Raw genomic sequence first — 14,000 nt, forward strand, 5'->3', positions numbered from 1 at the left:
AAAGCAAAACGTTAAGTATGTGCAACAGTATCACGTGCTTGCAAGCATTTGCACACTTGCGTCAAGTATGTTTCTGGCAACTACATGAAAACAAGATTTATGTTATAAAAAATATAGCATCAACACGCCAATATCACCAAGCCAAATGTTTTGTCAGAGTGTTTCGTGATCTGCCAAGTAGCATGAATCACTGTTTATCATGCAGTGTAAGTGATGGTCCACACTGCATTCACTTGTTCTGTGTCATTACAGCTCTGAGTCAGCCGTTAAAATCAGTGTGGCTGAGACGGGTGAGAGTGAAAAGAAAAAGAGAGATGGAAGTATGGAGGGAGGGATGGTGGTTACCTGTGTTAGCTGCAGGCTCTGATGAGGTTCTGAAGGTGAGGGTGCCAGGCTTGGACTTGCCCTGCTGGTTCTCCGCCACCACAAACACATCATACTCTGTGTCCCACTCCAGTCCGCTCAACATTACATACTCGCTAACGCTGGGTAGACGAATTTCAGGCTTCCAGTCCAAGTCTTCCCTCTGAGCACAAACAACCAAATATGAAAGTGACCCATAAATTCCTTTTCTTCATAACCCCAACATTTTCATATAACTAAAATATTATTGAAATGTAAAGATGGGAGTTTGGACACTCACAACTTTGTATCTAACCAAGTAATGGGTTATCGGTGAACCTCCATCATCTTGTTTGATCCAGTTCAATTTGAGGGTGTTGCCTTTAGGTTGTAGTGTTCCCTCTAGTATCGGGGGGCTAGGTTCTCCTACATCAAACCAGTTACAAAGTAGTGAGAAAATTGACTACGCTAGAACATAAATCACGAATAAGTGCACATAAAAGAAAGGTAGGAGAAAGGAAGGAAATCAGCATTTATTGATATAAAATGGATACAATTCCCACCCACTTTTTCAGCCATCTTGGTTACGGAAGTATTTTCCCCATTCATTTTGCTCCATAGGGATAAAAGCATTCTTAGCTATGAGTCAAACCAACCAGTTCCAAAGTAAATCACAACATTATAAACTTTGACTTTAAGCAAAAACAAAATTTGAAAATCAGACAAAAAGACGAAGGTACTGTACAAGACTGAGTAGTTAAGCTGAAGTGTGTAATTTCTGCGACACTAGCGTCACCAAACGGAACTGCAAGAATAAACGTTGTTTTCAAACAGATTTCTGAATACACTCTCCATCTGCCACGTGTTGAAAAAACAGATTGTCCTGCCCTAAACTCACGTCAATAGCCAGTGTTGCTGTTTCCAGCTGAATGGGTCAAACAAACAGAGAAATTTTGGAAAATGCTACAAAGCCACAGTGTTTACACTTTTCGGTGAAATCAAGCTATTAATTGCATACTTATAGTTATCATTACTTGTGCTGTCAGTCTATTCAATTTTTAATCGCGATTAATTGCATAATTTTTCATATTTATTCGCAATTAATTGCAGATTTTGAAAGTACTGAAATTTTACTCTATTTATACTCTATATACCATATATACTTCTTTTAAAAACACAATTTCCTTCTTAGGAAAGAAAACAAAGAAATCTGTAACAATAATGCTTTATTAACATTTTCAAATCAGAGCTTTCCACAGTATAAAGATAGAAATGTATTTCGCAAAGTCTAAGTGGAAGTTTGACTAATTGAAAGAACTAGTTCCCCCATAGGTTGCATATTCATTACAATGGGCATTAAATCTTTAAACTCTCATCCTCCACAATATTAATCAGACGGCAGACTGTGGCTATCCACTTTGTTACAGCAATCATGCAGCCGCATGCACGATTCACGTCAGGGCTTCAACTCCACATGAAAAGCGCTTAACGTCTCGTTCTGCATTTTCGTGATAGTTAAGACTTGCCATGCTTCTGTGGTAATTAAATTGTGCCTTACAGAGGCTGCAAAGTACTTAACTTTTCTCACAATTTCCATCTGGGCTTGTTTTGTACAACATATAGCATTAAGAGGTCCTTTCTCCATCATTTGATCACTAACACGGCAGTTGGGTATGTGTTTTGTGGTGTGTGCGTCAGTTTAATGACTCCGGGTGAACACATCGCAAAGGTTCTGCCCTGGTTTTTGCTTTATTAATGGAAATTGTGTTAATCACGATTAAGAAAATTTACCAAGTTAAACTTTTTTTAATTAATCGCATGTATTAGCACGTTAACTTTGACAGCTCTATTCATTACATATTAAGATATATGATATAAGATATAGGAGAAAGTATTTTAACTTCAAAAAAATTACGCACTTAAATCAGCTTTAAAGTGTTAAATGAGGGAATGAACTACAATCCCATGAAGCATTGCGAATGCCATAATTTTATTTAAAAAAGATGGAAAAAGTATAGAACTACTTATTTTAATTGTTGATTATAAGTATAGAAAAAAATATTTTAAGTTTATTGAAAAAATATTCAAATACATAAGTTGCGTCATGGAAGTGGGCGGTCCTTACAGAGCTTGTTTGTCACGAGTTGTTTGCTGCGACTCTTTGATTGGTGGATTTTTCTCATGAGTGGATTCATGGGAGGATTCATGAGTAGTCTAGCTCTTCACCAGGAATTTCACTATTAAACATTAATTTTAAAAAATTAAATGTAAATAACGTGGACTGATGGCTTCAACAGGAGCATATACCATCAAATAACATTGTTGAAGCTCACGGTAGGTATGCCTTTAAAGATTTATAAGTTATCATTTAAAATAAATTTCCCTTTGAAAAAAATAAAAAAAAAAATTATTGGGAATTTTACTACCAGAACCAGAATGCTGAGCCACAAGATGACATAAATAAATGACACACAGCAGCTGTCAATAGTTATCAGCACTATCGGCCACCCTGGTCTGTAGATATCTGCATTGGCCACTGAAAAACTCATATCAGTCAACCACTAACTATGTGCATTAAAGGTTATTTTCTAAATATCCAAATGTTTAGTCTCCTGTACACCAATAATTCCATTTAGGCCAGTAATAGAAAGATATGACACTTGCTTCTTGGCCGGGCTTCCTTATCAGTAGAGCTGATATTTGGAGGTCACAGAGAACTGCAAACGTCCCAATAGAGCAGTCATGTGTATGAGCGGGGTCTGAATTGGGAATATTTCTATGGCGCTGTGCACTGAGGCCTCTCCTTCACGGGCCATCATGATCCATTTAGTTTTAATGACCAGCAAATGCTTATTTGATTCACTACATTAGTCTGATGCTGCTGAGTGACACACAATAACATTGCTGTGAGAAGCTACACGCGTACAGTGTAAATTGAAAAATGGAGGCATTTTACTCTCATTAATGCAGTAATTAGCTATGCTTGTACAGGGGGACAGAAACCCTTATCAAGTTACACACAATCTCAATTTACAGATTTTATACAAGAACCACATGGCTATTTTCCTTTCATTAATTTGGAATGACTTGTTGATTTAGTCTGACATTAATCACTCTTTGCATTGTCTATGAATTAGTAAAATGATCAGTGCTGTCAGTGCATGAGTCAACAGTAGCATCTCCTCTCCAATACAATATTTTTTTGGAGAGGTACAAATTAAATTAGTTGAGATTCTCTTTGGATCTTCTGCACGAACACATTCGTTACTGCAAAAATGGAGAGGAGATTAAATGAGATGTGTTAAAATACTGAAATTAATCTTAATGTCTTATTAGGTCACAAAAGTGCAGGTGTGCAAAATGGCAGAAGCCCATCTAATTGGTGAGAATAGTGGCAATCCCAAACAATCAGCATGAGCAGAATCAATAACGCTTATCTCTTAATAATGAAAGTTAAAGTGCAGAATGGTACTGACTAATTCCATCCTTAGCCATATGTCCCTAACAGCAGTGTGCAGGATATTCTACATGAAACATTGATATGCACTAGGGAGTGAACAGGAGTAAACTCCATTAAAGGAATATTCAGGGTTAAATAATATCGACAGAGTTCAATCGAAAGCATCTGTGACACTTACACACTTACAAAGGAAGGCTATGGGGAGAGCGATTAACGTTGCCCCATAGACCTCCACTGTAAATACATAATATAACTGTCAGCCAATGTTGGGGAGTAACTAACTTAAGGTAGCGATGCTACTAACGAAACTATATTTTTCAGTAGCGTGACAGTTGTTAAGCTATTTTCACAATAGTGTCGCTTTTACAGTAAAAAAATTATGCAGACTAGATAAAACAGACCAAATATTATTTAAATTATTATTATTAAATTATTTATTCATAAAGTGTTTTTCATTGTAATGGATATACTTTTTTAAATCAAAAAGGAATTTTAGTTATCTTGTCAGAAATTTTTGAATCACTTCACATCAAAATGTCGTTCGTCATTTATATCTGTATCGACCAAAAACTTCCAAGAATATCGCTATATAATTTTTTGCTTTTATCGCTCACTCTTATTAAATGGTTATTTTAATATTGTTACAGTATAAGAATGGGCAAGGAGGAGGAAGGCTGAACAGCCAATGTAAAGTTTAATCAGAAACTCAACATAAAACAAAAATAAACAAAGCAACGTGGCCGCGTGCGTCTCTCTCTCTCTCTTTCGAACTGGCTCCCATTTATCTCGCTCTCCTGCTGATCAGCTGATTCAGCGCCGGCCGTGCACCATCACGGCCCGGCCATGCCCTCCTCCTTATCACAAATATATAAACCCAGCCTGGTTTTATGAACATAACATGACTGTGGAAACATATTTGCAGAACAAAATTAAGTGCTTCATTACATGTTTAGCTGCAGTTTCCCAGTGAAATGTCCATCAGGTGGCGCCAAAAGTGAGTGAAATTATTTCGTATTAAGATGAGGTTTTTCATGTGAATATTAGTCGGGGGTTTTAATGAGTAAAACATACCTCCTTAACCTAAAACTTAACCTAAACCTAACCAATAATGTTTTAAAAAAGCAAATGAGGGGTGAACAAAACAGACATCCTTTCACTAAACCAACACCTAAATCTAAGCTATAGTGTTGTAAAATGAAATATGACATGAAAAGCATGTTTTCTGAAGCAACAACATCATCTCGTGTCCGTTCTATGACCCTCTCATCTCACATGTCAGCTTGCATGCTTGACTTGTCTCGAGCCGCGGTCTTCCAGGTCCAAAGTCCAACACTATCAGGTGAGCTTCCGCATAAGCTAATCACACTGCAATAAGTGTGTAAATGTAGGTGGGTCTGTATTACAAGTGTTATAGTAAAGGTGTTTCGATATCATAGCAGTGTGTGAGTAATAGTGCAAAAATAATAATCATCCATTGTAGATTTGTGTGAAAGTAAATAAATGCACAGTTGCTGTTGCGCCTCTAGTGTTAATTTCACCAGGAAACTACAGCGAAACGAAGAATCACGCACGTAAAAGTCAGTTTGCAAAACTTGTTATAGTAACAGTCATTCTGAGACTAGGTTGCATAAAGATTTTTTGTTGGTTTAAATTTTTTATTTTATATATATATATATATATATATATATATATATATATATATATATATATATATATATATATATATTGTGATACAGTATATACAGTGACCATGATTTACATCACTCGTACCGCGATATAGAATTTTGGCCATATCACCCACCCCTACAATCAGCTGATATTATTCATTTAGAAAATTATACATTTTACAATCTAAAATTATATATTTTAAACTTCCATGTAGTTAGCTATATTTGTTAGTAGCTTGTAGTGTAGCTTACTACTTTTTTAAAAGAGTAACTTAACTGTAGTTGAACTACTTTAACCTGTTGAAGCTCAAGCTCCCAAAGACCCCCTATGACTTTCTTTTTCTGTAGAACACAAGCGAAGAATTTTAGAAGAATATTTCAGCTCTGTAGATCCTCACAATGTAAGTGAATGGGTACCAACATTTTGAAGGTCCAAAAGCATATAAGAGCAGAATAACAGTAATCCATACAATTCCAGTGGTTAATTCCATATCTTCAGAAGTGAAATGATAGGTGTGGGTGAGAAACAGATCAATATTTAAGTCCTTTTTTTCTATCAATCTCCACTTTCACATTCTTCTTCTTCTGCTTTTGGTAATTCACATTCTTTGTGCATATTGCCACCTACTGGGCAAGAAGAATTTATAGTAAAAAAAAAAAAAAGGACTTAAATATTGATCTGTTTCTCACCCACACCTATCATATCAATCTGAAGACATGAATTTAACCACTGGAGACTTATGGATAAATGTTTTATTGTGCCTTTCTGTGCTTCAAAATTTTGGTACCCATTCATTTGCATTGTAAGGACCTACAGAGCTGAAATATTCCTCTAAAAATCTTTGTTTGTGTTCTGCAGAAGAAAGAAAGTCATACACATCTGGGATGACATGAGGGTGAGTAAATTAATATACATTTTTGGGTGAACTTTAATCATAAAAGAGGAAAGTTTTACATGTTTACAAATTGACATGCTCATGTCAACATCATGGCAACTGTGTTTTATTATTATTATTTATTTATAATTTTTGGGGCGGATTTTCTCCCCTTTTTCTCCACAATTTGGCATGCCCAATTTCCAATGCACTCTAAGTCTTCATGGTGGCGTAGTGACTCGCCTCAATCCGGGTGGTGGAGGACAAATCTCAGTTGCCTCCACATCTGAGACAGTCAGTCCGTGCATCTTATCACATGGCTTGTTGAGCGCGTTACCACAGAGACCTAGCACATGTGGAGGCTCACGCTATTCTCCGCGGCATCCACGCACAACTCACCACACACCCCACTGAGAGCGAGAACTACATTATATTGACCACGATGAGGTTAACCTAATGTGACCCTACCCACCCAAGCAACCGGGCCAAATGGTTGCTTAGGAAGCTTGACTGGAATCACTCAGCACACCCTGGATTCAAACTCGTGACTCCAGGTGTGGTAGTCAGCGTCTTTACTTGCTGAGCTACCCAGGCCCCCCACTGTGTTTTATTATTAAAATATAGGCTATATATATATATATATATATTCAGGAAAGCCTCTGTCCAACAAACTCTAACCATGGAAACATCTTAAAAACTAATCATAACTCAAGGTGTATCCTCAAAGTAAACATTTTTTAATTACAAGACATTCTGAACATTTCTTGTATAGGAGGGGTCATAAATTCACATGCAGGCAAAAGCAACTGGAACATCAAAAAGATGGTACTTTGGGGCAGAGAAGAGGACTTCTCTAAAAGGTTTAAAGGTATGTGAAAAGGAGAAAGAAACATAGTACTGTAGAAGTTACTAAAACCTGCTCAAAATTGGAGCATAAACAAACCATTGAGATCAACCACTTGCCTAGTCTACAGTAGTTGTTTTTAGTGATTTCCTAATTTGGCTATAATTGTACACTGGTAGCAGCAAATCCAAACCAGCCCGAGATAAAAGAATGTCAATGTCGAACGTCTATAAAACTGCTGCATGTCAAAATTTTTAGACTGAACATAAAAGAGTGAGATTATTGTACCCAGCAATCGCTCAAGGGAAATGTTTTTCAGCTCCAGAGCTTTTGATGTCATTTCCATGGTTGGCAGGACATGGCATCAACTTTTTTCTCATTTCGTATTCACCATAGAAGATAATTTGTGCAGTCAGAGCAGAGTGGTTGCTCAAGGGTAACATTCTCCGTTAAAAATTGGGAATAGATACATTTTCATGACCTGTCTGAGAGGATTTAATTCTTGAAATATGACAGGAGTGAGTTGTAATGGCTGGTTAGGGATAAATGCAGTGATCCTGATGTGAGTGTGGGCTAATCCTGCACATGAGAGAAGAATGGAGCCAGGGCCTACAGGGGCCCAGAGTGTTTACCTTCTGCTCATCAGTGTGGATGACATCACCAGCACCATGCAAGCCAAATGACACAGTCACACCATATGCACGCACATGATTGGTTGAAAGGAAATTGGAAGAGGTTGCATGAAAGATACAAAAATACAGACACAAATGTAACTATGTGCAAAAGATCAAGGCGTTAGAACAAACTGTGCAGAGAAACATAACACAAAGCAACTTAAAATGGCTTTAATCACAAAGATCACAACATTGAACACAAAAACAGGGACACATTGAGCAACATTTCTTCTGACATATTGACAAGACTGTTTTTTGAACACAAAAAACAGACAAACTAGATTTGTAATTGGTTGTTGCCTGTACAAAACTTGCTGCCACAATGCTAGCTATTTAGGTTGCTGTTTATGGTTGCTGTGGTGTTGCTATGTGGTTGCTAAGGTGTTCTGAGTGGTTGATAGCATGTTGCTATGCAGTTGCTAGGGTGTTCTGGGTGGTTGCTTACAGGCCCAAGTCAAGAAAGTCTAGCCATAAATCTGATCATTTAGCAAATAGCACACCTCTCCTCAACAAGGCACATCATTTGAGGTATTATTCAAGTAATGTTAAAGTTGAATACTTAGGGTTAGGGATCTGTTCAAATCCAAGTCTGAAATCCAAGCCTGATCTTATGAAAATTACGTGATGGTGCTGACATTTTTGCTAAATTATATTACGTGGTTCCTTGCACATTTGCGCCAGTTTAGAAGTGAACCTGCCACTGTGTGGCACTAAAAGTGAATTACATTTTCTCCCAAACAGATTTAGATTTAGAGCCCTTAAGTGCAGCGCTATGCAATATGTCATATGCGCAAAGTCAGCAGGCAGGCCATCAAGTTTTGACATTTTCATGAAAGCATGCGCTAAGTCTAGGCGCAAGTGGGTTGGCAAAAATGCATGCGCAAAGCACTAATGGGCTGGGTCAAGTGCAATTTAATTCTGAAGTTCTTTTCTGGTTATTGCACCATCAGTGTCCTATTATATATATTCCTTTTCATGTCAAGCAACTTTGATATAAATGAAGACAGCCCATTCAGGTATTTGGAGTGTAAATGGGGTGTATGCAATGCAATGCTCTGTGACTGAACTGTCATTTGCGCTGCTCCGGAACACGTATGGTGTGTGTGATGGCTCTCGTCCTGCTTGCCCATGTGTTACTTAAAATATGCTTTGCATCTCTCCCATTTTTAGTTGTTTTGTAATGTATATTTGTTATATGTTTCCCTGTTTAATGTTTTATGTTTAATTTCTGTACAGAGCCTTTGAGCTTTGAAATGGCGCATTCCAAAATAAACGTATTATTATTATTATTTTTAATCCATCATCTGCTGGTGGAATCCCCAAACTGCAAATGCAGGAACTGATTTTAGACTTTGCCCCGTGATTAAACATGCTTCTCAAACGTCATAGCGCAATGACCTATTTCTCAGGTAAATAGAAAATTGTGCTTTGCACCACTTCATTAACATTCATTACACCCCCAGTTTGCATGCATACACCCACAGATAAGGCAAACACTCCCACCCACGCACTTGTGCTTTGCGCTGGCATGAAAACTGTGCTTAGAATGAACTTTCTCAAGAAATTTGAAAACAAGACATAGCGCACATAGTTGGTTATGTAATGCAAAGGTTATAATGTAACACCTTACAAGTCATGCACTATAGTAAAAGTGTGTTGATGCCATAAGATTGCACTATGAGTGTAACAGGGCAAAAAGTGTTAATGAACTGATAAACTGCCATTTTAATCAAGATTTGTGTGAAGGGAAATAAGTCATTGTTGTTTTAGAGTAAACTGCTGCAATACGTACTACTGTACGAGCCACGTAAAAATCATTTAGCGAAAATGTAGGTATTGCAATGTGATTCTATGAGACCAGGTTGTCAAATCACTAACCCAAAGTACTGTATGAGCAATAGTAATAGTGATGCTTGCCTTAGCATGCACCTAATAAGTTGTCAATCTTTTGTTTTCTCAGTGAAAAATATATACTGTAATACTACAGGTTCATGCATTAGTTTTTGGACACAGCATGTGATACTGAAAACACATCACACAGGGATCTGAAAAGCAAGAGAAATATTCAAAGTTGAGGAACTTTAAATACTTCATTTGTACTAATAATTGGATTGGAACTGTTCGTTTCCTAAAGCCAAAGAGATGTGGAAGCATTTTGCAGCCACAAAGCCACAGAATAATGGACATATCAACTCACTGATATTACATTATATTACATAAAGAAGGATACTGGTTCCTGTTTTCATGTAATGTAATCATTACTATTAAGATGACCATAAGGCTGCATAACAAACCTGTATCCTCAGACTGAAAATGAAAAATCCCATCTAGGTGCATATGAAAACAAAATGTTTAAATTTTAATTATACATTTTATTAATTTTTTTTTTAACCGAGGAGTCAACTACCTTAACTAACATTACCTTAAATACCCCATGAAATGGTTTGATGAGCTCCCTTTTCAGTTTTGATGTATTTTCAATTGAAACAAAAGTTGGGATAGGACATATCGAAGGGCTCGTCCATTTTTATTTTAAGCCAACAGTCTTTAGTTTATGTCATAATTTGTTACTAGCTATTGCTAGTCAGAGACATTAGCCCCGTTCACACATGCAACCAGGTAAATTTCAGGAAAATCGCTGGGTTGCCTTTACGGGTAAATCTACCAAATGTGCTGTTCACACATACCATCAATAAGGAAATGTATAGGTACTGATACAACTTTGCATTAAGGAAAACTGCCAAAGCAAAATTAGGGCCATGTTCACAAATGACCTCTAAACTGCAAATTTTCTGGATAAGGCTGTATGTGTGAATGCGACTATTGTTAACATTTTTTGGTCCATTTTCAGAGAAGAAAAAAACTGTAAATTTTAAATGCATCTATATCTGCTCAAATTGAATTTTGTCAACTTTCTGGTGTACACTAGTATATAGATCACCTTACAGCTAATAAATATGGTCCAAAAGCCAAAAAACTTGATTTAATGGGGTCTTTAAATCCTACCACCACTAGAAAATGAAATCAAAATTAACACACCAAAGATGAAAATTAATACAATAAGTAAAACATGTAAATAAACTACAGTATGATGTATATAATGTATAAAAACGCAATATTTTGTAAAGATAACAATGCTCACAGGACACTTACTTGTGTAAGAATAACCTAAAGAATCCAGTTGAAAAAAAAAAAAACATACAGATGGGGAAAAAACAGAAAGTGACATAAAATGGCAGGATGAATAAGAGAAGTTTGAAAGTATCAAAGGGTAAAAGACTAAAAGAAGATCAGACAGCAGTTCTTTCTCATAAATCATACTTTACCTTAATTCCTGCACTAAATGCATTTTGTTTCCTGTACTGACATAAATTAAATCCCAATGCACAATGTGTTGAGTGTATTATGTTGGTAATGGCATCTTTCTGGGAGTCTAAAACATTCTGCTGATCACACAAACAACCACCAGATGGAGGAAGAGAGAAAATGTATGTGGTGTGTGCATTCCTGAAGAGAATGTCAACAAAATCACAGAAGTATTCCCATAGTGTGCTGTTAGGGTTGATTTTTATTGATATTTTGAGGCATGAGAAGCCTGACTGGTGAGAGGAGAACATCTTGTTCCAACGTGTAGAGTAAAATAGGACACAAAATTCTGCAAAGTACATGAATCAATTATTCATATAATAATTGACGTATGGTATAAATGTATGTCTTGAATGTGCTTAGTAGCAGTAAATCAGTCTTGCATTTAATTTTCATCCACAGTGGTTTGCAAATGAAACCATTAACCAATTCTCTCATTTTACTGCATTGCAAATCTTAAATTTAGTCCTCTGTTATGTGTAGGAATCACTCAAAGTCAAAATTAACAATAATTATTATGGATGTGCAATGCATTTCCTGAATGGTTCCTGAATGAGTAGTTGACTAATAGTGTTTCTTAAGACTGAAACATACTCTATGCAAGTACGCGCCTACTACAAGTTACAACCCCCTTCAAATAACAGGCGATAAGTCTTGCAACAGCTGGACATCACATTCATCACACTGTGTTTGTTGTGTTTATTTGAGTCCCACAGCAACCCTACACCTACACCTATCCCTACCCCTAAACCTGCATTGGGGAATTTTTAAATAAAATTCCCCAATGCGGGAATTCTGCCATATTAGTAGGGCAGTGGTGGCTCAGTGGTTAAGGCTCTGCATTACTGAACAGAAGGTTGGGGGTTCAAGCCCTAGCACCACCAAGATGCCACTGTTGGGCCCTTGACCTTATCTGCTCTAGGGGTGCCATAACATGTCTGACCACAGCTTAGCTGGGATATGTAAAAAAAAAAAAAAAGAATTTCACTGTATATGTATAATATGTGATAAATTATAATTATTAATTAGGTGGCGACAGTGAGGAAGCTAGCATATGTTAAGCTAATAAGCTAACCAATTAGCTTGTGAGAGAACAGATCAGAGAAATGTTTAATGTCACCATTTATATCTTCAGTTTAATAATATGATCTGTGTCATATAATTTTAAAGTTATTCTTTGTTATATTTACACTGTTAAGACAACATGAATCATACAGCGATTGCATAGGATTTTAAAAGTTATTTTAGCCAACAGAATCGCTTTATGGGGGGGGGGGGGGGGGGGTTACTTGGAGTGGGTGTGTCTTGTAGTGGGTGTTATTTGTCGTCTTGCAGGACGCAGACAGATAAACTTACTGTGCATAGTGAATTTCTATAATGGAATTGGTAACTAAAAACTACTGTGTTTGAATGATGCAGCATCCAGGCTACTAGGTGTGATTGTAAGCCATACTTCAACAGACAAAATTAATGAGTGCACCTTTAATTGCGGTCTGGACACATTTTGGAATGCAAGTACACATTGCATTCTCAACGTTGCTGCAAGGGGCGCTATAATGGACACTATTGTTTACTGTCCACTTCTATGGTGAGTTTTCTCTTGCAAACCAACTACTGTCATGGCGGAGTCACATGAATTTAAAGATGCAATTTTCTGAGAGGGTTTTAACCCACACACTGTCTAACAGCTAAAGCATGGCACACTAATAGAAACAAACCTTTTTTTTAAAAAAAGAACAAGTGTAAATTATCAACTGGACTTTATTTATCAGCTATTTGGTTGTTGGACTAGTTGACCACCGGGCGCTAGTCCTAATTGCAATGTAGCATACTGGCATTGTTTTTTTCTTAGAACACAAACATTTTCTTTCATCTGAGGAAGTTCTTAGTTTACATTCACAATGTATCCATAGGCTTCTCCTATGAATTATTAAAATAACCACCAGGTTTTTCTAGGCTATGAATAATACATAACATGCAGGTACAAAACAAAGTAAGTGTATGGATATCCACGTGGGCACTGAGTCAGAAACGCGGTAACTAAATCAAACCACCCACATACTGGTTAGAAAAGGTGGCACTTTAAAATTGCGTGAACAGGCAGATTTGTGCGCAGAGAATGTGAGTGGATTGGAGTGGCAACATTTCCCCTCTGCGCTCATGTCATTCTATAGTCACTCTGCTACAGCTCCACTCCAGGTTGTCCATATCCCACTTCCCGCTCCCTGATAAGTGAAAACCGGCTCCGAGTTCGCTCCATGGCAAAATTTACGGCTAACTACTGCTCCACTGTAAAGTTATTTCAGTATGCTTTTAAATATCACAAACCTCCATGCAGAAGATGTATTAAATGAAAAATAAATGCTTTATTGTAACACTAACATTAGCCTAAATCTATATTAAACTATTTAAACATTGCAACATTCCAGGGCCAGATCTAGGGAGGTGCTAGGGTGGGCTTTGCCCCCACCCAAATTATCCTTATGGCCACCCAAGCGCAAGTAAAGCAAAGGGTCAAATTGGTGCTAACCCTAACCCTAACGAAATATCCTGGAACTGAAGACTCGCACACCCAATTTCAATTTCCCAGTACTCCGGTTCACACAAATAAGGCTGGCAACAGAAATGCATCTATTCTTCAACTTCAACCTATTCAGACATGTTTTGTAAGTTCGGTTCTCTGGTTTGTGTGCAGCAGTGTTGTGTTTTCTGTTGTTTATATCTCTGTGGTGGTCCCAAACAAGCAAGTTTTTGCTTGAACGGCCGATCTCA

General features: G+C 37.1%; 1 protein-coding gene across 8 annotated transcripts in view; it reads right to left on the reverse strand.

Moving 5' to 3' along the window:
- Positions 1-14,000, reverse strand: part of LOC127422323 (neural cell adhesion molecule 1-like) — a 179,828-nt gene that overhangs the window by 23,317 nt on the left and 142,511 nt on the right. For all 8 annotated transcript variants that reach the window (XM_051665752.1, XM_051665751.1, XM_051665754.1 and 5 more), the window contains 2 exons: positions 644-768; positions 346-526 (listed from right to left, as the gene is read on the reverse strand). In XM_051665752.1, the coding sequence (XP_051521712.1) occupies positions 346-526; positions 644-768 (306 nt within the window). The remainder of the gene's footprint in view (positions 1-345; positions 527-643; positions 769-14,000) is intronic.

The sequence above is a fragment of the Myxocyprinus asiaticus genome, chromosome 31, assembly GCF_019703515.2.
Source record: "Myxocyprinus asiaticus isolate MX2 ecotype Aquarium Trade chromosome 31, UBuf_Myxa_2, whole genome shotgun sequence".
Lineage (NCBI taxonomy): Eukaryota > Metazoa > Chordata > Actinopteri > Cypriniformes > Catostomidae > Myxocyprinus > Myxocyprinus asiaticus.